This window comes from Salvelinus fontinalis, unplaced genomic scaffold, assembly GCF_029448725.1.
Source record: "Salvelinus fontinalis isolate EN_2023a unplaced genomic scaffold, ASM2944872v1 scaffold_0615, whole genome shotgun sequence".
NCBI classification, from domain to species: domain Eukaryota; kingdom Metazoa; phylum Chordata; class Actinopteri; order Salmoniformes; family Salmonidae; genus Salvelinus; species Salvelinus fontinalis.
The window spans coordinates 8,979-34,694 of NW_026600824.1; the positions used below are offsets into that span (position 1 = coordinate 8,979).

Here is a 25,716-nt window from a genome sequence, read left to right on the forward strand (position 1 = left end):
GAATCATGTAGTAACCAAAAAAGTGTTAAAACCAATCCAAATATATTTGAGATTCTTCAAAGTAGCCACCCTTTAGCTTGATAACAGCTTTGCACACACTTGGCATTCTATCAGCCAGCTTCACCTGGAATGCTTTTCCAACACTCTTGATAGAGTTCCCACATATGCTGAGCAATTGTTGGCTGCTTTTCCTTCACTCTGCGGTCCAATTCATCTCAAACCATCTCAATTGGGTTGAGGTCAGGTGATTGTGGAGGCCAGGTCATCTGGTGCATCACTCCATCACTCATCTTGGTCAAAAAAACCTTACACACCCTGGATGTGGGTTAGGTCATTGTCCTGTTGAAAAACAAATGACACTCCCACTAAACACAAACCAGATGGGCTGGGGTATCGCTGCAGAATGCTGTGGTAGCCATGCTGGTTAAGTGTGCCTTGAATTCTAAATAAAGCAAAGCACCCCCACACCTCCTCCATGCTTCACGGTGGAAATCACACATGCAGAAATAATCCGTTCACCTACTCTGCATCTCACAAAGACACGGCCGTTGGATCCAAGAATCTCAAATCGCAGGCTGTCAAATCAAAAGTCACTCTTTCGATAAAGTTGTTTTGACTCAAATGAAATCATGTCATTTTCACAAGGTTGTGGAGTAACATGTTCAACTACTTATTATTGGCTCGAATTCAGGTTGTGCCTTTAGATTGACAAAATTAACAATTAATGCAAGAATTCTCACTTCTTAAACCCCGCCCTGGTCTGCTTGGTTTGTTTCACAAGCGTTCAAGAATGTCTTGTGATGTTGCGCCTCTTGGTTCAGAAATTCTGATTTAACATTAAGCCTGTTAGAAGACATTTACAGGAAAAATGTACCGGAATCCTAGTCTCTCAGCCTGTATCTTTGGTGCTAAGCTATCAATGCTAGTTAGCTAAGTATCTAAACCTGCTGCATCTGAAATAACTATCATTTAAATGTTAAACACAGCCTCGGTGACTGTTCAAGCAAACAACAACACTGGAGGCCTATTGGAACTAATACAAAGTATGAAGTTTACAAGTAATTAAATACAAAAAATATAGGCTATTTGGAAAGGACACAATGGCTGCAACTTTGGTTGGTGATGGTGGGAGTGGTTTTGCCTAATGGACCCATAGGTGTTTGAGCCTTGAACAACAGAAAAATATTGAGTAACTACTCTCATTCTACAGGTTTTTAAGCATCTAGTTACAGACGTTAGACTAAGACATCCAGAGCAACACATAGCAGGGAGCTCCAATATGATCAGGAAACTAGACCGGTTATATAGATCGCTGAAAATGACTGTCAATCATTTCTTGTATTATTCATCTCAGGAATGGTACTTGAAAAATGTAGCAGAAGCAATTTCTGGTTTAGCTCCTCACTAAACAGTCTATAGACATGAAATCATAAAATTACACAACTGAGGACAAAATAAAACCACCAAAAACTCGCAATCGGAAAAAAACTGGCAGTGAAAGCAAAGATCCAAGTCATCTAACCAAAGGTAGTAACTGCAGGCAAGAGCGAAATGGATTCAATAGGGTTGGTTGTTTGAATAGTTCCAATGAAAGACTATTTTTAAATTCGTTGTCAAATAATTTGTTCGACTTTTAAATTAGTTTTGCTCCTTTTGTTTACAAATCTACAAACGATTCTCTCAACATCCATCACGTCTCTCATTCTTCACATTTTCAACTTTATTTCTGATGTTTACGATTTATTTTATTTTGAATTCAATACTTAAGGCGTGAAATTGACCCCTTATTTTCCCCCCAAACAATATACAATATTGTTGCATTCCCTCCCCACAGCATCATAATAAAACATCAAGGGCGTACACAACTGAAAACTGCTCCCAAAAAAACAGGACACTGCTCTTGCAACCAAACTATACTTGATTTTCAGCACAAATTGAAAATACATTTATGCAAATAGTATGATAAATCAATTGGCACATATGTATTATTGGCGTGTCATCATGCATTTGTCAACTCTGGACAAAGGACAAAGACAAGACAAAAATAGTGGGCTGGGAAATGGGTTGCTTGGTCATTTCACCTACTGGCTCTACTTCAAATTTGTGCAGAGAAAAGGTCTGCAATGAAGCGGTTTCCACTATTGGACCATGTGAAAACTCACTTGTATACGCCGTTTAAAGATCCTGTCTTTAGTCAGACAAGAAAAATCTGACAGGATATGTTGAGGGTATACCATGAACAAACAAAAAGTACTGTCAGTCACTATAGTTGAAGCATCCAGCAGTCTTCTGCCCTGCCTTGATACTTCAGAGTAACAGCAGAGGGCGATACAGCAACATTAAAAACTGAATATGGACCAGAGTTATTAGGAAGGTGTTATTGATCATAGTTTATGAAAATGGGCAAGGACATGGGTGAGGTCAAAACAACAACTACATATAAAGAGTTGATCTCCACTATAAACAAAGGTTTAGAAACTCCAGCATTCCCAAACATTTCACAGAAAACAGCATTTATGCTTTAAAACAGGTCAAGCAGAGAGGGAGGCTTGGTAGGGGGAGTCGCCAAGGTAACATGTAAAAACAATAGTGGGTATTACAGCGGGGAAAAAAGAACATTCAAACCCATCCAATGTATTCATCCAAGATATGAGGGGCTTTTCCAACCGTTTCAAAATGACAGTGAAAGCGTAAAAAGTGCACATTGTCCACTGATTCATATCAGTAAGGGTTTAGGGGATGATGGCGTGTGCACACACACACATATGTGGAGGCGGGGAGAGGAGTGTGCGTGTTACGTGCTCTTCATCATCTTCCTCTTCTTCAACAGCCTCTCTCGCCAGTCATCGGGTAAAGCCTCGAAGTTTGCGTTCTTTCCAGCTTTTCCCCTGCAACCCAAAAGATAAAGGTAGTAAGAAATATTATTTTCACAAAAAAACATTAGAAGTTGTTAAAATATACAAAAAGTATGTTTGACTTTCTCTACCGCACCGGCTATGAAAAGCCAACTGACAATTACTCCTGAGATGCTGACCTGTTGCACCCTCTACAACCACTGTGATTATTATTTGACCCTGCTGGTCATCTAGGAACATTTGAACATCTTGGCCATGTACTGTAATCTCCACCCGGCACAGCCAGAAGAGGACTGGCCAACCCTCAGAGCCTGGTTCCTCTAGGTTTCTTCCTAGGGAGTTTTTCCTAGCCACCGTGCTTCTACATCTGCATTGCTTGCCGTTTGGGGTTTTAAGCTGGGTTTCTGTATAACACTTTGTGACATCGTCTGATGTAAAAAGGGCTTTATTAATACGATTGATATAAGTTGTCCTCGTCAGAAATATTGCTTGCAATCACAGTAGTTCAGGGGAACCACTTACGTGAGTAGCTGCTGCTGTTTCCACTCCTCGATGCCCCTCTTGTTGAGCTGGTCCCTGTCCTCGTCACTGGAACTAGACTTCTCCTCCTCGTCCAGTTCCTTCTGGATGCTCTGCCACTTCTTCACCAGGGACGGCATCTTCGTCTTGCTCTTCTTCGACTGGACACAGCAACCAGGGATGTGGGGAAGGGGAATAAAGGAGACAATGGGGGATTGTCATTTAAGAGCGTCACTGTGGTTCGATACAACTAGGAGAAAGCTTTCAATTTAAATAGTTATTACATCGAATTAGACGGTGCAAATCTTGTACCATCCTTTTTCCTTATCAATGCATAGAACAGATGCCATTGTATAAGTCAAAGACGCCCACCTTATCCTTCTTCAGTTTCTTGGTCTTGTCTGTGGGCAGTGTTTTAAGTCCTGTGGGGTCCAGGGTAGAGGGGGGCTGAGTGGGGGGTAGCGGGGGACGAGTAGGGGGAGGTGGGAGAGGTGGGGCCGCAGGTTCAGAAGGCAGTGGAGGTGCAGCTACCGCAGACACTCCCCAATAGGCAGCGCCTGACATCACAGGGGCTGAGGACACAGAAAGGAACACACAAAAAAACTTTATGGTTTGCAATTAAACAGCCAAACACCTATACAGAGATACACTAGGGCCCTACATGTCCCATCAGAAAAATCATTCAATCCCAGTAATTCAGTACAGGTCTGTGAAAGTTATCAGAGTCCTGCTACTTTAAAGAATCATGTTATCATGAAAAACCAGCAGGCACACCGACTCGATGATGATATCATAGCTTTTTACCTGCCGTGGCGGTGGTCTGTGTATAGAGGATGGCGCTGCTGCCGATTGTTACTGCCTTGGTCAGCTGACCTGCTCCTGAAGCTTTGCGTTTCTGACCCTTACCCAGGGAAGCTGTAGACTCCACAACCTGAGCGAAGACAAAAAAAGAAGAAGCTTACAGTAAAAGCTTATGCTAATGTCCAACAAAATGCTCGCTATCTCCCATCAACAAAAAAAAGGGTTTGCAATCACAGTAATTCAGTGCAGGTCTGTGAAAGTTATCATTGAGAGAGTCATGTTAACATAAAAACCAGCAGGCCCACTGACTGGTACTTGACAACTGCTGGACAAGGCTGTCATCTAGAAAGTGTGCTTGGTTAGTCTATTCACAAGCCTACTGAGATGAGACTTGAGGTCTGAATGTGTAGAACGGTCCCATACCTTCATGCCGCCGACACCCAGGGGGAGGGGAGGCTCTGTTCCTGGTGCTGGAGGCTCACAGTCATCATCCTCCATCTCTACCTCCTCTATCTCACCATCATCCTCCAGGGGAGGAGGAGGGGGCGGGGGAGGCGACTCCGGGGGTGGAGGGGGAGGCAGGGGGATGTCAGACGGGGGAGGGGGCTGGTCAGGGGGAAGTGGGGGCTGAGGCATAGTCCAACAGGAGGGAAGGCTAGGCTGAGGCGGGACGACGGGTGAGAAGACCGAAGCTTCTGCAATGATAGACAATGTATAAAATGTACCCATTTTCTTTGTCAGAGGGGAGAATTGAGCAAGGTTCACCAAATACTGACTATTTAGTAACATATGACCGTGGCAGGTTCCATAGCGCAAGACCTGCTAGTTAGTTACTAAGCCTTATGCTCATGCATGTCCGTCTCCCTTCAGGAAAATAGTTTGCAATCACAGTCCTTCAGCACAGGTCTGCGAAAGTTCTCATCGAGTCATGCAACTACCCAACTAGCGTGGTTTCAAGGCCAAGCGATAAATCTGGACCTAAAGATAGAGGCTGTCACCCAGGAGAAAATAAGGGGACTTTAAAAGAATGGTGAGGGGTCTTGAGAACTGACCTGCAACTGCGAGCCCACCAGCAGGTACGGGCGGGGGTTTGGGTTCCCCCTGTATGGACAACGTGGTTTCTGGTCCTTCCTCCTCCTCCTCCTCTTCCTCTTCCTCAGCTGGGAAGTCCCACTGGGAGGCATTGGTGCGGTCATTGGTATAGAAATACCTCCTGTGCTCTCTAGGAGGGAGAACAGAGATACAAGGCAGAGTCTCAACAGCTGGCCTTATAACTAGCTGAGTCGCAGTATACCCTGAGGGGGGGGGGGGGGGGGGGTGACTGCCCCGTAGGGGGGAGAAGAGGGGGAATGTTGGGCTGGACAGCCAGGTTAGCCATCCAGGAGAAGAGCCAGATTGGATCATGATGGGGGACATTGATGGTGAACCCACCTTAACTTCCTTAAAACCAAATCAACAAACCAAACAAATCAGCTCGGGTCCTGCAAAGTTGATCGTCAAAGCAGTGTTCAGAATAATGGTCCACATAATGGTTGTCATGACAACATACAGCCCCCCAAACAGAGATAGATGCAAAAGAGACAGCAGTCATCAATTCAACAACCTTTTTTTTTTTTTTTTTTTTTTTTACATCAGAACTATTCAGTCAATTCAGTCAATCAAGGAATAAAAAGTAAAAACAGGAAACATATGAAATAGAGTTGGTCTGACCTGCTGGGTCCTCGTCAACGCTCCGTCTTCGCTTTAACGGATGTTGTTTTTGACACTCCTCGTTTCCGGGGCTTCAATCTGTCACTCATTTCGCCCAGCAATGCATTCTGGGGGTTGTAGTCCTGTAAAGTGCACACAACCACCTTCCTAGCTACCGTACCCCCGTTCCACTGACTGGACCCCCCAAACAGTCTACAGAGGGCCCCCCAAAGACAAGAGCCAGAGTCTGGGCTATGGGTGGACAGGGGTCCCATCTCCGCATCGGGTGGTATAGTGTTAGGGGATCAAGCTGGCCTGTATGGCTGCTCCCATTTCACCACTGACAGTGCCAGCATTGCATCACAGAAACCTTGAGGGTCTGTCTCTGTTTCATTTTATCCACTGGGACTGGTTAAGATTTCCCTCATATCAGGTTAAACAGATGGCGACCCCAGCTCTGAGGGGGTCGTGGTCACACTGGGTTTGGGGAGGTGGGGGTGTTTAGAGATGTTAAAGGTAAGGAGCGCGTACCTGTCCCAGTGGCAGGACCAGCCTTTAGGGGCGGCGTTAAGTTCGTAATGTTTTATGTGCTCGGCGGCTTCCTGCAGCCTACGGCGGAGATAGATCCCGTTCAGAGCCCCCTCCCGCCAGTCAGCGATCCGCGTCTGAGAGGGAGAGAAGCATGGGGAGGGGAGAACAATGACGGTTAGGCATGTACATTTCTTTTCTAAAATGATGTTATAAAATTAGTTTCAAAAAATAAACATCACCCATCAGAATGATCAATTGCAGTCCTTCAGTACAGATTATTATGTAAATAGGCGCTATTCCTATTTACAGTATATTCTTGTTCTTTTATTACCATTTGTATTATTTTATTTGACTTAGTCCTGCATGTTGGTGCTCAAAGGTTGTACCCTGCAATCACACCTGCAAATGCGACTAGTAAACACAATCTGAAAGGTCTGTGAAAGTTCTCACCATTGAGAGTCATGCATCTAGCTAACTAGTGTGGTTTCTAGGCCAAAATACTCTAATCTGGACCTAAAGATATATGCTTTCACTGTGACTGGAGCTAAGCTATAATAAACAGGTCATGGTCATCTCACCTCAGTTTGTAACAGAAGCAGCTGGAAGTTAGAGATGGTTTTCTTGTTGATCCCTAAGAACTCCATCTTGCTGGTTAAGGTGTTGGCAAGTTCTCCGATCTGAAACTGATCGTCCAAAAGATAAAAAAAAAAAAAAATGTTATCCACCAGTTATTTTATCACTCCGGGGTTTTCCTGCTCAGGCTCTATTACTGAGAGTTAAATCGGTGTGGGAGTAGTTAAAAAGGTTCCGTACCTTGAGCTCCGGAGTTTCCACCTCCTCTTTTGGTGGCACGTTGGTTAACATATTGTCCCCGGTCTCCATCTCCTGCTCTTCCCCGGCCTTCTCTGGGACTTTGGAATGTGCTGCAAGACACACAAGAGGACTAGTATTAAGATGACGCCTACACATTTGTAATAGAGTTGGTCTATGCAGCATATCAGATCAGAAGACCTAGAAAAGTGTTTACATTTTAGGATGAACCACATCAGAAAAATCTAATGATATAAACTGCCAAGAATTTGTGTATCCGGACCAGATCGCACCCCAACTGTTCTCCAGACACTCACTTGTGTCGGGGTCTTCCCGTGTATCTGAGCCCCTGCTGTTTGAGTCGGGGCTGGCTGCTCTAAGGAAGGCCGTCTTCCACTTGGCCTTCTTCAGGAGCAGGCTAAAGGGCTCAGGGGCCTCCTGACTTGCCTCAGAACAGGGGCTGGAGCCCCCTACACTGCCGTCACCCTCCTCCAATGCCCGTAACTCAGCCTAGGAGGCAGAATAACAAAAAGAGAACAAATGTTCATGTTCAAGTCATTGTAAACAATAACTCCCAAAGGTACACTTAATTCTGCAAGTATTTAATTGTGTCAACATTCTGGTTTGTGACCTTTTCAAAAGAATCACAACATACATAGTGCACAAAACATTTAGGACAAATTCATTATATTGAGTTGAACCCCCTTTTGCCCTCAGAACAGCCTCAATTCGTCAGGGCATGGACACTACAAGGTGTCGAAAGCATTCCACAGAGATGCTAGACATGTTGATTCCAACGCTTCCCACATGCGTGTCAAATTGGCTGGATGTCCTTTGGGAGGTAAACCATTCTTGATACACACGGGACACTGAGTGTGAAAAACCCAGCAGTGTTGCAGTTCTTGACACAAACCGCTGCACCTGGCACCTACTACATACCCTGTTCAAAGGCACTTAAAACATGTGTCTTGCCCGTTCACCCTCTAAATGGAACACATACACAATCGATGTCTCAAGACTTAAAATCATTTAACCTGTCCCCTCCACCTACATTAAACTAAGTAGATTTAACAGGTGGCATCATAGCTTTCACTTGGATTCATCTGGTCAGTCTATGTCAAGGAAAGAGCAGGTGTCCTTAATGTTTTGTACACTCAGTGTATAAACTCAATTGAAAGAGATGTCAATGTCGACATCCCTGGTTTAATAAAGGATGAATTAAAAACTTAAGCTGACCTTTTTCCTCTCCAGAGCCAGCTCCAGCTCCATGGTGTCCTCTTCCGTCTCCTCTTCCTCAGAGTTTTCCACAGACTGGTTCCTGCTGCGCTGGTCTCTCAGGGGGTGCGTGGGGGTGTCTGGCTCATTCAGGGGAGGAGCGGGGGACCCTGGCAAGCTCTCCTCCAGACTGTTCCCCTTCTCCTCCAGCCCTCCTACAAGCCTCTTTCTCCACTTCTCCTCCGCTTCTTTCACCTCTGCGGGGATGAGGGGACCGAGGAGGGAGGCGGCCACACCATGACGCTCCTCTTCTTCACTGGTCAGGGCAACCACGCTCTCCATCACCTCCTGTCAGAGGATAGACACTCAGAGTTATAGACACACATACACACCAATGAATGGATAGTTGAGTACTTAGTTTGGTTTAAAACTAAATCATTGAGCGCACAAAAATACTCAAATAACTCGCCTTCTTTTTTGTCTTCGACGTCGGAGCACTGACGGCAGTGGAGTGTTGTTCAACATGGTAACCTGCACTCTGTGTAGCTCCGTTGCCATTGACTGTTGAGCTACAGGGGATGAAATAGAAAACAGGTGAAATCTTCAACTCCAAGTAGAAAATACACATTTCAGAGTCATGCTGTAAAATACAAAACCACTCGTGTATGACTAACATTTGTATATTATTATGTAGTACCATCCATTTTTACACTTCACCTGTCTGCGTACTGCTGCAAGCCTTGCACCTGGTGTGCCAGGTAGTAAGGCAGCTGCCAAGCCACCTCATTGGTTTGAGTGTTCCAGTAGTAGTAACAACCTGTGTTGTCATCCCACACCTCCTGCCAGTCACCCATCTCCAATCCTCCAACTGGTGGACAGGAAACACAAATAAGGAAGGAACTCCAGTTCTTCAAAAATACACACTTAACAGGTCACAATCCCAAACAATGGCTAGGCTAACTGCTACTTCTCAGGTAAGTTTACGCAATTCATGAAATACAAAAACAAAACGGTCACCTCCAGCTAGTGAAGTATGGGTATCATACTGGAAGTCCGCCCCAGTGCTCTCCGGCTCTGTCCCAGTCTCAGAGGCATGTTGCTGGGCTTTGGGTTCTGGACGTGGTGGGGTGGGGGCTGGGGCCGACAGATCCCCTGTGGGCTCCTCTGAGCCTGGCTGTGTGGTGATGGCATCAATTTCCTATTGGGGGTGGGGGGGGGGGGGCAGTGATTAAATTAGGTTGTCGAAGGACACCACCTGTCTAAAGACATGAACAAAGCTGAGAAATACAGGCCTACACGAGACAATCGCAGGTGTATAGCATTCTAAGACAACTAGGAAAAGAGCCCTGATGTCATCATAATATTGTAGAAAAAGAAAGATGTATTTGATTTTTTTTGTTATAAATTTGAATTTTCCAAGTTCCAATACAGTTATAAAATTTACGACATAAAACAATGGGTTTAAAGTTAAAATAATGTCAAGGCCATAAGTTATATTTTCTTCAGTGAGAAGCTATTTCACTGCTGTGATGTGCAGAGAAGGATTTACCCTACCAATGTCAGTGATACAGCTTAAAGGAAACATAAACAGTTCATCACATCACTGACTGACTCTGAGGTAGGAACACAGCCGACCGAGAAAACACTAGGAAACAAACAGAAAAACAGCATTTTTATACTGACGGCCATGAAGTTGGCGAGTATGTCTGCAGACTGGTTGTGTTGGGTCCTGATGGTGGAAGGCGGCGAGTCTGTATCCTCTTCTTCATCACTGTCCTCATAGGCCCCCAGGAGGGACAGACCCTCTGGGAAGAAACAAACGGGTCAGGTAATGTACTGTTCGTAGGCACCTATGCTTGTGTGTGCGATTAGTAACCTGAGACCTGAAGACATCTTGTGTTACCCCCCCAGATAATGCATAGGCTTGAGCTCAGCTAGCCAAGTACACCTCAACTCCACGATACCATATCCGCAGAGTTGAGTGCAAATGAGATGAGTGAACCTCTGACTCACAGTGCAGTCAATACTTAAAAAAAATGTTCATTCTTACAACCTTATCATGTACATATGTTTGTCCTCTGTTGCTTGTCTTTGTTTACTGAAATCCAGAACTTTTAATAAAATGGTAATAAAATAAAACCACTGACTGTTTCCTCAGATTCAATCGGAACATGCACATTCACACTCAGTTGCCATTAGAACAAGAGCGACAATGAAACAGTCAGTGGTTATATTTGATTAACGTTTAGTTAAAAGGTATGGATTTTAGCTAACAAAGAATAGCCATGCAACAGATGACAAACATAGGTACACGGTAAGGGTGTAAGAATATTTTTGAAATTGACTGCACAGCGACTCGAGTCAGAGGCTCACTCAAAAAACACGTGCGCTCAACTCCATGGACATGGTATAGTGGAGATGAGATATAGCTACTTGGCTAGAGCTCAGCAGGATGCCCGTCTTATGGCAGGATGACCCAGGTTTGAACCCAGTCGTTCACACAAGCTTGCAAACAAACGGGTACATTAACGAAGTTACACACAAGTTATATCTTACCTGTGGCCTTAACTGCTGGGATCCTCATTGCTGTTGTTACTTCTCTCAGAAGACTGTATCCATCACCGTTACCTTCGTGTTCGTCTGCAGAACAGGCATCAATGCAATTGTCAAAGTAGCTGAATTATGTAGCTATATATGGTCTGGATTGACCAGAGGCCTCAATCGAGTGAGTCTATTAATTTGTAATCAACAGTAAGCAAACGTTACCCTTGATATGCCTAACTAGTTCGCTGGTGTATGCATCGAGGCGTTTGTTCAAGAAATACACAGGCCGCGCGCCACTACAAATCGTTATTTGACCAATATGCTAACATGCTAGCTGGCTAGGCTAACTAGCTAACACTTTTTAGAAACCGAAAAACACCAACATAAATAAATAGCATTGGTATACTTTGTTTCGAAAAGAGCAACCAGTTATTCAAATATAGTAACCAAGTCAAGCAATGCATATATTTCCGGAATATCGGTAACTAAAGTAGCCAGCTACATTTTGAACAACTAGCTAGGCTACGTCACCGGTGAGGCCAATTAGTTAACATTAGGCTAGCTAGCTAGTTTCTCTTCAGTGTTGATCAGTAGAAAAATGGGCCCGATTTTGAACGAATCATCCACCAACCATAAACTAAAACATAAAATATGATGGTGTTTTTACCTTCGGAACCTAAAGCGTCTTCTCTTCCACCGCCTGTCCCGCTTCGAGGTGGGGAAAGTTGCAGTATTGTTCTGCGTCCTCCTGTTCCTGTGCGAGTTTTCTTTCCCATCGCTGGTCTGTGTAGCGCCAATGCACTATCCCATGGAGACAAGGTGTTGCTGCTTGTATCGTTGGAAAAAAAGAAGAATCTATCCATATCCGGTGTCAAAGGGAGGGGAGGATTTATAAAAAATCGTATATGTTTTTGTATCTTGCATAATATCACAGTTGCAATGCTGTTTTATAAGACAATTTGTGTATTTCTTATATTTCTATTGCATGTGTATCGGGAACATCATGTTGAACGAGGGACCATCACAAGGAAGTCCTGTAGGCATTGTCTCTAGTACACAGTAGTATATTTTATCAATTGAATTTGTAAATATTTGATTGCATTAAAGTAGTAGATTCACCATGAAGTACATTCATATGTTTGCAACATTTCAGTTTATTTAGAAAGCCTGTCAAGATAAAAATCATAATCTACAGCATGATTTGTTTAGGCTACATTTGTTTTTCTTGTTTAAACCTACTACTCACTCTCAGGCAGGGTTGGGTAGATTACTTTCTAAATGTAGGCCTAATCTATTACAGTTACTACCCAGATAGCACATTTGGTTCCTTGGAAGTTGTGGGAAGGTACGCTTTTGGTTTCCCATTGGTTCTTGGAACAAAGCCATACATTTATTGATCTGTAAAACATTAACTCAAATCAAATGTATCTATAAAGCCCTTCTTACATCAGCTGATGTCACAAAGTGCTATACAGAAACCCAGCCTAAAACCCCAAACAGCAAGAAGTGCAGGTGTAGAAGCACGGTGGCTAGGAAAAACTCCCTAGAAAGGCCAGAACCTAGGAAGAAACCTAGAGAGGAACCAGGCTCTGAGGGGTGGCCAGTCCTCTTCTGGCTGTGCTAGGTGGAGATTATAACAGAACATGGCCAAGAAGTTCAAATGTTCATAGATGACCAGCATGGTCAAATAATAATAATCACAGTGGTTGTTGAGGGTGCAAAAGGTCAGCACCTCAGGAGTAAATGTCAGTTGGGTTTTCATAGCCGATCATTCAGAGTATCTCTACCGCTCCTGCTGTCTCTAGAGAGTTGAAAACAGCAGGTCTGGGACAGGTAGCACGTCCGGTGAACAGGTCAGGGTTCCATTGCCGCAGGCAGAACAGTTGAAACTGGAGCAGCAGCACGGCCAGGTGGACTGGGGACAGCAAGGAGTCATCAGGCCAGGTCGTCCTGAGGCATGGTCCTAGGGCTCAGGTCCTCCTCCGAGAGAAAGAAAGAAAGAGAGAAAGAAAGAAAGAAAGAGAGATCATATTTAAATTCACGCAGGACACCGAAAAAGACAGGAGAAATACTCCAGATATAACAGACTGACCCTAGCCCCCCGACACAAACTACTGCAGCATAAATAATGGAGGCTGAGACACGAGGGGTCAGGAGACACTGTGCCCCCGTCCGACAATACCTCCAGACAGGGCCAAACAGGCACGATATAACACCACCCACTTTGCCAAAGCATATCCCCCACACCACTAGAGGGATATCTTCAACCACCAACTTACTATCCTGAGACAAGGCCCGAGTATAGCCCATGAAGATCTCCGCCACGGCACAACCCAAGAGGGGGCGCCAACCCGGACAGGAAGATCACGTCAGTGACTCAACCCACTCAAGTGACGCACCCCTCCTAGGGACGGCATGGAAGAGCACCAGTAAGCCAGTGACTCAGCCCCTGTAATAGGGTTAGAGGCACAGAATCCCAGTGGAGAGAGGGGAACCGGCCAGGCAGAGACAGCAAGGGCAGTTCGTTGCTCCAGTGCCTTTCCGTTCACCTTCACACTCCTGGGCCAGACTACACTCAATCATAGGACCTACTGAAGAGATGAGTCTTCAATAAAGACTTAACGGTTGAGACCGAGTCTGCATCTCTCACATGGTTAGGCAGACCATTCCATAAAAATTGAGCTCTATAGGAGAAAGCCCTGCCTCCAGCTGTTTGCTTAGAAATTCTAGGGACAGTAAGGAGGCCTGCGTCTTGTGACCGTAGCATACATGTAGGTATGTACGGCAGGACCAAATCAGAAGATAGGTAGGAGCAAGCACATGTAATGCTTGGTAGGTTAGCAGTAAAACCTTGAAATCAGCCCTTGCCTTAACAGGAAGCCAGTGTAAAGAGGCTAGCACTGGAGTAAAATTATCACATTTTTTGGTTCTATTCAAGATTCTAGCAGCCGTGTTGAGCACTTACTGATGTTTATTTAGTGCTTTATCCGGGTAGCAGCAAAGTAGAGCATTTCAGTAGTCTAACCAAAAGTGACAAAAGCACGGATTTGTTTTTCTGCATCATTTTTGGACAGAAAGTTTCTGATTTTTACAATGTTACGTAGATGGAAAAAAGCTGTCCTTAAAACATTCTTGATATGTTCGTAAAAAGAGAGATCAGGATCCAGAGTAAAGCCGAGGTCCTTCACCGTTTTATTTGAGACCAATGTACATCCATCAAGATTAATTGTCAGATTCAACAGAAGATCTCTTTGTTTCTTGGGACCTAGAACAAGCATCTCTGTTTTGTCCAAGTTTAAAAGTAGAACATTTGCCGCCATCCACTTCCTTATGTCTGAAACACAGGCTTCCAGGGAGTGCAATTTTGGGGCTTCACCATGTGTCATCGAAATGTACAGCTGTGTGTCATCCGCATAGCAGTGAAAGTTAACATTATGTTCCTGAATGACATCACCAAGAGGTAAAATATATAGTGAAAACAATAGTGGTCCTAATACAGAGCCTTGAGGAACACCAAAAATGTACAGTTGATTTGTCAGAGGACAAACCATCCACAGAGACAAACTGATATCTTTCCGACAGATAAGATCTAAACCAGGCCAGAACCTGTCCGTGTAGACCAATTTGGGTTTCCCATCTCTCCAAAAGAATGTGGTGAGCGATGGTATCAAAAGCAGCACTAAGGTCTAGGAGCACAAAGACAGATGCAGAGCCTCCGTCTGATGCCATTAAAAGGTAATTTACCACCTTCACAAGTGTAGTCTCAGTGCTATGATGGGGTCTAAAACCAGACTGAAGCACTTCGTATACATTGTTTGTCTTCAGGAAGGCAGTGAGTTGCTGCGCAACAGCTTTTTCAACATACATGATTTGAGAGGAATGGGAGATTCTAGCTACATATTGAACTTCAATCCTCTCAGGCCAGGGGCACAATGTAAGAATTTATGGTTGGATCAGAATCCCTGTTATAATATTTGACCAGTACAGACAATTAAGTAAAACCACAAGTACAAATCCCTATCTCCATCCATGGCTAATTTAGGAAATATCAAGGCATAAGGCGAGACCCAAATGCAGACACAGAAGCAGATGGTTGGAGTCTTACAATGTTCATTAATACAAAGAGGTAGGCAAGATAATGGTTGTGGACAGGCTAAAAGGTCAAAACCAGATCAGAGTCCAGGAGGTACAGAGTGGCAGACAGGCTAGTGGTCAAGGCAGACAGAATGGTCAGGCAGGCGGGTACAAAGTCCAGAAACAGGCAAGGGTCAAAACCGGGAGGACTAGAAAAAGGAGAATGCAAAAAGCAGGAAAACAGGAAAAATGCTGGTTGACTTGGAAACATACAAAACAAACTGGCACAGAGAGACAGGAAACACAGGGATGAATACACTCAAGGGTTTGAGTGAGAGGTCTAACTGGTGTCTCCAAGTGGCCACATACCTCTCCAAACTGTGCAAAGTGCCTAACACGGAACCCAAACCGGCTGCGCGCGTGCGTCATAGTGCATAAATGTATTTTGTCCCCCCACACCAAACGCGATCACGACACACAGGTTAAAATATCAAAACAAACTCTGAACCAATTATATTAATTTGGGGACAGGTCGAAAAGCATTAAACATTTATGGAAAAATTAGCTAGTTAGCTTGCACTTGCTAGCTAATTTGTCCTATTTAGCTAGCTTGCTGTTGTTAGCTTATTTGTCCTGGGATATAAACATTAAGTTGTTATTTTACCTGAAATGCACAAGGTCCTCTACTCCGCCAATTAATCCACACATAAACCGGTTGTTAGGAGTGTGTATTGGAGGCGAAGTCAGGTGCAGGAGAGCAGAGTGTAGTGAACAGGCACACTTTTTATTCCGGTCAAAATAACATAAAATGTGCCCAAAACACGGAACATAAACAAAAAGTAATGCGCGTAACAATATCCACAATAACAAAATACACGTAACACAAACAATCCTACACAAAGACATGATGGGGAGCAGATGAATAAATACATATGAATTGACTTGGGAATGAAAACCAGGTGTGCAGGAAACAAGACAAAACAAATGGATACATGAAAAATGGAGCGGCGATGGCTAGAAAGCCGGTGACGTCGACCACCGAACGAACAAGGAGAGGAGCCGACTTTGGCGGAAGTCGTGACACCGGTCAACCGAATTGTTTCTCGTCATCTATCTTCCTTCCAGGCTTTTTCTTCTCTTGGCTTTATATTGAGATTGGCAACTTTCATAAATTAGGTGTATTACCGCCACTGACCTCGTTCGTCTTTCAGTCACCCACGTGGGTATAACCAATGAGGTGATGGCACGTGGTTACCTGCTTCTATAAACCAATGAGGAGATGGGAGGCAGGACGTGCAGTGTGATCTGCATTAGAAATAGAACTGACTTCTATTTTAGCCCTTGGCAACGGAGACGCTCGCGAGCAGTGTGGGTGCAATAATTGAATAATATAGATTTCTACATTTATTTTACAACGCGAGCGGTGTAGTCAGCCTGTAAGTAATTCCAATGCACTAATATGACTCAAGGAAAGAGTCTTCAACCATAAGCTGCTTTTTTTATAGCTCTACTAGCTTTGCCATTGGGGAACTGAAGCAAGCAGTTTGTAGTTTTTTGTTTGGAACACAGCCCTGAATCCCCACCATCACACAATTACTTTTGTGTTTACGCAATCCAAAAACGTTCAATTATAAATCGCAATCTGGGACAGGTGGGCATCATTTGACAGATTATTGAATTGCCAACATGGCTAAGTTATAAAATATGATTTTACAGTGTTTGGCTTTCAAAAGCCAAACAGATTGTAATTTTGGTGCGCATTGAATGTCATGAGTGCATTCAAGTGTGAGTTCCATTCCTCTTTCTTGAAGCTAAAATAATAATACATTTAATTTGTATAGCACTTTTAATTAGTGTTCTCAAAGCTCTAAAATGTGGCATTAGGATCCGGCTCACGTTCTGTGTATGTTACAAACACATTCGTTTTTCTAATGCTGCTGCTCCCCCTCCCTTCACGTTTCACTATTTACCACCCTCTTTTGATCCATGATGATGTGTAGCCCATTGTCTTGATCACACCTACGGTGTCATTTTGGTACACCAGAAGTACATTAATTTCTAAAGGAATGCTGCATTTGCCTTGCTGTATTGCGTTGCAGAGGCAGACAGAGTTGCAGTGCGTTCTGTGTGGTGCATATGTTGGATTTAAGGAAGGTATGCCTCAAACTGTATAGTAATTTTGCAGTCTAACACTTCGAACACAGACAGCATTTTTGCGCAAAATAGTATGTGTCTTGTTTTGCACGCTTTGTACAAAAATAATAACATGCAGTACTACAGGATATTTCTTAACGTAGCTCTTTATTAGGTAGTTATAACTTGCATGTTCACGTATCTCCAACCATGATCAACTGCCCATGACCTAACCATCTGGGTGGTCTTAACCAATCATAGCACAGTATTGTAATGAAACAGGCAGGGAGCAGGTCTCGAACCCTCGACATTCTAGCACGAGGTCCGGCGCACTATTGACTGTGCCGCAAAAGCATGCTCGTGCGGCAGGGTAGATTTCCGCGCTTATAAACCCAGGATCGTTACAATACTCCCTTCTTCCAAGGAGCGCGTCCTTGCGACTCTGCGTCTTACAGGAACGCGCTCACCGGCCAAGCACACGCACTGTCGTGGATGCAAGGTCCGATTACTTCTGACACAAATGTAATGAAACAGGCAGGGAGCAGGTCTCGAACCCTCGACATTCTAGCCCAGGGGTGTCAAACTCATTTCGCATCGTGGGCCACATACGGCCTAGGGAGATGTCAAGTGGGCCGGACCATTAAAATTATACCATACTCTGCTATAAATAACCAAAATATCATGTCTTTCCTTTGTTTTGGTGTAAAGAAGCACAAGAACATTAGGAAAATATTGAAATTTAATGAACTATCCTTTTACAAAACATTTCATGAAACACCTCATATTTCCTTAGACAAATGTGCAATTTACTTTTATCATTCACAAATATGCATTGCAACTGATCCCACTGATTGTACAAAGGCACAAAACTTTAATTGGTACTGAAAAATATAGTAATGCACTTTAAGATTAAATGAGACTTTTAAAGAAAGGAATTTTTAAACCACTTACACATACGCATATAAAATCTAAATGTAATCCCTGCGTACACCTTACAAACTAAGGAGAGTGATTTTAAATGTGTAATGAAGAAAGTGTTCGCCTGTCCTGTAAATCTGTAAACTTCATACATGAAACATACATACACATACAATACATACTGAAAATTTATGGAGTTGTATGAACAGTAGAATTCCATCACACAACTTTTGTTTTGAAGCTGCTGACTAACATTAAAGTGCACATTTTTTAAATCACCACAGTAAGGATTCATCTTCACAGAGCTGTATTCTTTCAATGCAAACAGTATCTAAGGCAGCATTTTAAAGGTGTTAGTCTAGTCTGGACTTGTATTTGTTCCTGAAACTTGGCATCTTTTGGCCTGTACAAGTGCATCAACACCAGGTGTCATGTCCTGACTAGCTGTCACTTTCAGAATGTCATTTAAGTGCTTGTTTGTGAGCCTTGAACGCATTTTTGTTTGCTAATGCTATTTCGCTAGCAATTAGGTAGCTGGCTTTTACCGCTGCTTCACTGACTTCTCGGCTCTGGATGAAAGTTGACTGCTGTTTCCTCAGACCCGCCAGCAATTCGTTAATCTTATCTCTTCTCAGTTGTCCTTGCAAGCCGTCATATTTTTCGCTGTGATGAGTCTCGTAGTGGCGTCGAATATTATATTCCTTCAATACCGAAACTTGTTGCAAACACACCAAGCATGAAGGTTTTCCGTGCATCTCTGTAAATAAATAGGACGTGGTCCATTTTTCTTTGAAAATTCTACACTCCTTATCTACTTTTCTCCGTTTGGATAACGACATTTTGGCTAATGAGGGTGTAGCGGAGAGGTAGAGACCAAGGTATTAACAACGTCGTAACAAGCAGCAGATGGCGCATTGATACCGTCTGCTGTTTTCAGTCTGTCTCAGTGATGCGGCTTGTCTTCTACTCTGATGGAAAGAGTGCGCCCCTTAGCGGATAATCCATGAATTGCAGCGAATAAAAAATATTAATTCCATGTCTTTTATGCATTTTTTCCACTTTCAAATTATCCTGCGGGCCTGATCGAACCTCCTTGGGGGCCGGTTCCGGCCCGCGGGCCGTATGTTTGACACCCCTGTTCTAGCCCGAGGTCCGGCGCGCTATCGACTGTGCCGCAAAAGCATGCTCGTGCGGCAGAGTAGATTGCCGCGTTTATAAACCCAGGGTCGTTAAAGTATGATACGGCGGTAAAATGCATCCAATTATAATTCGGTATGTTTACACATATGAATATTACAGTATGCAGCATCATCTTGATATGTATGCAACAAAAGTTCAACATTCACATTCTGCTACCATTTTTGATAGTTTGACGCATGTGTTCGATAAATCCAATGTATGCACCACACCGAACGCACTGAAACTGCCTCTGCAACCAATGCTGCAAGGCAAGGCAGCGTTTCATTGGAAATTAATGTAATTCTGGTGCACCAAAATGCAAATGCACTGTCGGTGTGTTCGAAGCGTAACTGTAGTTATTCTGCAATTACTGTGTCCAAAATACCACAGTTGACTGCAGATACTGCAGTTTAAAAACTGCAATTTTCTTTGTAAGGGTATGCTTACTGAGACATGGAATACAATAGTTCGAACAGATTTGTGAACAACGAAGCTTGTATGAAAATGTGCTTATGCTTAATAGCCTACTGAGGGAATGCAATAGTTCGAACAGTTTTGTGTACAGCATGAAGTTTGTAGGCTAGACTAGTGACCAGACAAAGGCATCGGAGGGGGGAGCGGGACACTCAGCACAGCGGCTACATAGGCAGCTGAGAGCACTCAGCTATGTAAAAAACAAATATAGTGTATATCCTCCACTGAAATATCTATATTTAAAAAAATTATGGAACGCCGTTTGGGTCTTTGTATGTCAAAAAAGATACACGTCAAATAACACAGTTCTATTATAGAATGTTGTGTGTTCTGAATTTGCACGTGAAAGCCAAGCGCAACCACTACCAGTATCACTGTCAATATTGTACATAAAAGTCTGCAAACACCGGCAATGAACGATGTGTTTACAATACCGCGTTGGTAATAAGGCATTATTTGTTCAACCGCAACTTCTGGGGTAGCTAGCTTTAGCTCGGTACCTAGCTATACAACCAGCCTGAAAGCAGTAGAAACTCCAGTCATTTTCATTACTCTTAGCAATGATTTAGGAATCCCTGTGAGTAAGTACTAGCTAGGTTGCCACTTGTTGTTCGCCTATTGAAATTGAACTTCAGTTCATGAAAATAAATAGCTAGCCAGCTACTTAACCCTGTTGCCCAAAGCTAACGTTATAAGCAGATTGCTAGCTTCATCTGGCTAGTGATGCTCGACCGGACTGGGTTATGTGTTGTGAAGCTAGCCACAATAAGGATTAGGCACAAAAGTGGAATCTATTTTGCCTTCAAAATAAAAGTACCTATTTTAAAGTGATGCAATTGGTGGAATCATGCCATATTTAGACTAGATAATGTTAAACAATGTTGGAATGTGAAGCAGTGAAATGGGGTATCAGTCTACTCTGCGACACCCACAGAACACAACTGTGAAAGATTTACGTAAATATTAGCGTTGTAGCTCTTATCGCGGGCCTGTGACTGTGAAATCACCTCCCCAGTCAGCCTAATGTCTGTATTGACATTCATATTGCACTGTACAGCTTTACCTAAGGATTGGAGATCAATGACATGGGGTATTAGTCTACTCATTACTCAAGATATTTTTTCCCAACGTCCTCCTCAGAGTTATCAGACTCCAAAACATCCACGCAGTATTGTTTTTCCTCGGAACTAGTGTTCAATACATAGGTTGACAATACATGTGGCTCAATTCACAGTTGTTTCTGAGTGCCGCAATACGAGCTACGACGCTAATGTTCTCTGGGTGTCACTGAGTAGACTGATGCCCCATGTCATGTCACCACAATCCATAGGTAAGGCTAAACAGTTAAATAGGTAAGCCCCCAATGCAATTCTGAAGTATAATACATCCAGTGTGATTTTAATAGAGATTTGTCAAATTAACAAATGATTGTATTTTTTACATTTTATATAGCAACATTCCAGCCTCGTTTAGCTTGATCTATTCAATTATGTTATAATTCTGCTATTTGTATTCATTTGCATCACTGTCAATGCCATACTTTTATTTGGAAGGCTAACCGCCATTAATCAAATAAGAAGTATTTTATAAATTAGGGTTATTTTAGATGATGACACCTAGCTAGCTAGCTTACTATAGCTACTGTGTCACGTTCCTGACCTATTTCTGTTAGTTTGTTATATGTGTTAGTCAGGACGTGAGTTTGGGTGGGCATTCTATGTTTTCTGTTTCTGTGTTGGTTTATTGGGTTGCCTGGTATGGCTCTTAATTAGAGGCAGGTGTTTGGCTTTCCTCTAATTAAGAGTCATATTTAGGTAGGCGTTTTCACAGTGTTCGTTGTGGGTGGTTGTCTCCTGTGTCTGTGTATATGTTTGCACCATACGGGACTGTTTGCGGTTTGTTCGTTTTATGTAGTCTGTTCCTGTTCATTGCGTTCTTCACGTTATATGTAAGTTCGTCGTTCAGGTCTGTCTGCATCGTTTATTTGTTTTGTTTGTTTATGCAAGTTTAGTTTGTTTTTCCGTCGTGTTCAATAAATCATGTCATTTCACTACGCTGCGCCTTGGTTCGATCACTACTCCTCCGGAGGACTGCCTTTACATACTGAAACAGTCATTTTGCTGTTTTTGGAGAAGAACATTTTTTTGCATCCATGAGCTTGCTAGCTTTTTTATGACCAGCACTGTAGATGCGCGAGACAACTTTACCAGCATCATAGCTGATCGAAGAATCGTTGGGACATATGAAATACGAATGATGGTGTAATCAATGTGTAATAGCTACGTAAAAAAATTATGAACGCGTTAAATTATGTGACGTGCCGTCATATTCAGGTCCTGATTGGTCAACAAGCTTATTTGACATGTCAAACAGTGTTATTTGACGTGTATTTTTTTTGACACGCAAAGGCCCAAACGGCGTTCCATATTTTTTTTTGCCTGGGCAAATTGGGATACAGAAACTCCAAATCTATAGCCCACGCTAATAAGTCAAACATCCCAGTAAGCGAAATGATGTTGATTCCAGACGTTGACATCACGTGCATTCCAGGTGCTGAATTGAATGTTAGAAGATGTCTTTTTCACCTATGGGAAAAATGTAAAGTTGTTTTGGATAAATGCAGAGAATAAGGTCTGTGGTAAACACAGGCTTAGGAGATCTTATATATTTTGTTCTAATCTTCATCAGCTAATGTCTCTTCTTGTGAATTTTGAAGAATTGATGTTATAAAAAAGCACATAAAGGCTTCATAATTCATGATTATCATGTTAACTGACTGCTATTATCTCATAGAACAAAACGGATACGATCTCCTAAGCCTGTGTTAACCTCAGGTAGACCCACTGTACTTTTATATTTGTATGAGAAGGTTAATCGTTCATTTTTGATAAACTAATGTTACTTGAAGACATTCTGTTAGCAACTCTGTGCTTTTGTCTTGAAGCTAAAATGTCATGTGTGGCTCAGTTGGTAGAGCATGGCGCTTGCAACGCCAGGGTTGTGGGTTCAATTCCCACGGGGGGACCAGGGTTCAATTCCCACGGGGGGGCCAGGATGAATATGTATGAACTTTCCAATTTGTAAGTCGCTCTGGATAAGAGCGTCTGCTAAATGACTTAAATGTAATGTAAATGTAGCCTACAGACCAGAAAATAAACCCAACTGTGTCTGCACATGCTTGGGAATTTTTGCATTATTGAATAGTGTAATGTGTTTTAGAAGAAAGGTTTCTGTCATTGTTGAATAATTGTGTTTATTGGCTATAGTGGGTACTGTGACCAAGAATGTTTCATTGCCAGCCACAACGAAAGGTAAGGCAAGGATGTAATGTGAATTGAAAAGTAGAAATCTCCCACTGGGAACACACTGGTTGAATCAACGTTGTTTCCATGTAATTTCAACAAAATTACTTTGAACCAAAGTGGAATAGATGTTGAATTGACATCTGTGCACAGTGGGCTCTTTCACCACAGCTTCTCAGAATCTCATGTCATATCTCGTAGTTGGAATATGGCCTTAGTGGGGACATTACTCAAAATGTTCAAGCTGATAAAACTCCAAATCTGGACCGCCCAGTGACTCTATTGGTTTGAGTAACGACTACAAAATCACTTTAAGTAACTGTACTGAGATATATTAAGTGCAAGAGGTTTCCTCCAATGTTTTGATTAACGACAGCACATTGTGGTTTATAGTGTTCTCTCAGGTAGCACAATATTTCACCTGTGTGTCATTTCTTTAGCTAGTCTCATACAGCTGTGTTTTTATTATTGGTAAGAAGCTCCTGTGATAATATTAAAAACCCATTAAACACCTTTAAATCAAATCTACGGCCCTATCTGTCATATAACCTAAATTATGCATAATTCTGGATGAAAGATGTAGCTTGACTTTAACCATATAGCAAAGATGTTAATCACCTCACCGATATAAGGCTTGGCAGGTTGAGACACTATTTCATATTCTCGAGAAATTTGGAAAAGGAAGTAGGTCTATGTAAATTCTGATTCAACACTGCCTCTGTAAGAGCCTATGACGACAATATCTGTATACAATCCTTTCATGAAAATAATATCTACACAGCAAATTGACCAGTGTTACCAAGTGTTGATTTTTCAGTGTAACATTTCTAGTGTTGATTCAGGAGTTAATTTAACTTTCTAAGGGTGAATTTAACACTCATTGGTGTAAAAGAACCCCCGGTGGTAGTGTTAATAAAAAGTGTTGAATATGAGAGTGTGATTGTGTCAGTTTTACTCTGTGGAGAGTAAAACATTCCCATCAAAACCATGCCAATCATTATAATATTTTCATGCTTACTCTACTGCAGTTAGATTTTCCCACAATTGTTTTTAATATCTGTGTATTTGCATGTACGTTGATTGATTCATCTTATGCTACATAAAGAAAAATAACATTTTTAAAAAATCGAAATTAATCCATCCACCTGACAGGTGTGGCATATCAAGAAGCTGATTAAACAGCATGATCTTTACAGAGGTGTACCTTGTGCTGGGGAGAAAAAAAGTCTACTCTAAAATGTGCAGTTTTGTCACACAACACAATGCCCCAGATCTTTCAAGTTTTGCACAGTTGCAATTGGCATGCTGACTGCAATAATGTCCACCAGAGCTATTGCCAGAGAATTTATGTTGATTTCTCAATGTTGTTTTAGAGAACTTGGCAGTATGTCGAACCGGCTTCACAACCACAGACCATGTATGACCACGCCAGCCCATGACCTCCACATCTGGCTTTGTCACCTGTGGGATCATCTGAGACCAGCCACCTGGACAGCTGATGAAACAGGGGGTTTGAACAACAGAATAATTTCTTCACAAACTGTCAGAAACTGTCTCAGGGAAGCTCATCCGCATGCTCGTTGTAGTTACCAGAGTCTTGACCTGACTGCAGTTCGGCATCTTAACTGACTTCAGTGGGCAAATGCTCACTTTCGATGGCCACTGACACACTGGAGCAGTGTGCTCTTCAGGGATGAATCCTGGTTTCAACTGCACCAGGCAGATAGCAGACGGCGGGTATGGCGTCCTGTGGGTGTGCGGTTTGCTGATGTCAATATTGTGAACACAGAGCCCCATGGTGCAGTGGGGTTATGGTATGGGCAGGCATAAGCTACAGACAATGAACACAATTGCATTTTGTCGATGGCAATTTGAATGCACAGGGATACTGTAACAAGATCCTGAGGCCCATTATCGTGCCATGCATCCGCCGCCATCACCTCATGTTTCAGCATGATAATGCACGGCCCCATGTCGCAAGGATCTGCACACAATTCCTGGAAGCTGAAAATGTCCCAGTTCTTCCATGGCCTGCATAGTCACCAGACATGTCACTCATTGAGCATGTTTGGGATGCTGTGGATCGACGTGTACGACAGCGTGTTCCAGTTCCCACCAATATCCAGCAACTTTGCACAGCCATTAAAGAGGTGTGGGACAATATTCCAGCCTGATCAACTCTATGCGAAGGAGATGTGTTGCACTGCATGAGGAAAATGGTAGTCACACCAGATACTGACTGGTTTTCTGATCCATGCCCCTGTAACAGTATAACTTTAAACCGTCCCCTCGCCCCGACCCGGGCGCGAACCAGGGACCCTCTGCACACATCAACAACAGTCACCCACAAAGCAGCGTTACCCATCGCTCCACAAAAGCCACGGCCCTTGCAGAGCAAGGGGCAACCCTACTTAAAGTGTCAGAGCAAGTGATGTAACTGATTGAAATGCTACTAGCGCGTACCCGCTAACTAGCTAGCCATTTCACATCCGTTACACTCACCCCCCTTTCAACCTCCTCCTTTTCCGCAGCAACCAGTGATCCGGGTCAACAGCATCAATGTAACAGTATAACTTTAAACCGTCCCCTCGCCCCGACACGGGCGCGAACCAGGGACCCTCTGCACACATCGACAACGGTCGCCCACGAAGCAGCGTTACCCATCGCTCCAC

At 43.1% G+C, this 25,716-nt stretch overlaps 1 protein-coding gene across 1 annotated transcript; it reads right to left on the reverse strand.

The window, feature by feature from the left end:
• Positions 1-1,900: 1,900 nt before the first annotated feature.
• LOC129846742 (formin-binding protein 4-like) lies at positions 1,901-11,821 on the reverse strand. Its single transcript, XM_055914599.1, has 17 exons — positions 11,632-11,821; positions 10,977-11,060; positions 10,104-10,225; positions 9,438-9,618; positions 9,138-9,288; positions 8,890-8,989; positions 8,442-8,768; positions 7,523-7,715; positions 7,209-7,318; positions 6,974-7,078; positions 6,396-6,529; positions 5,228-5,397; positions 4,599-4,870; positions 4,179-4,305; positions 3,747-3,946; positions 3,378-3,535; positions 1,901-2,888 (listed from the first exon to the last, which is right to left on the reverse strand). The coding sequence occupies exons 1-17, from the start codon at positions 11,738-11,740 to the stop codon at positions 2,795-2,797; spliced, it is 2,637 nt and encodes an 878-aa protein (XP_055770574.1). The 5' UTR covers positions 11,741-11,821; the 3' UTR covers positions 1,901-2,794.
• Positions 11,822-25,716: the final 13,895 nt, after the last annotated feature.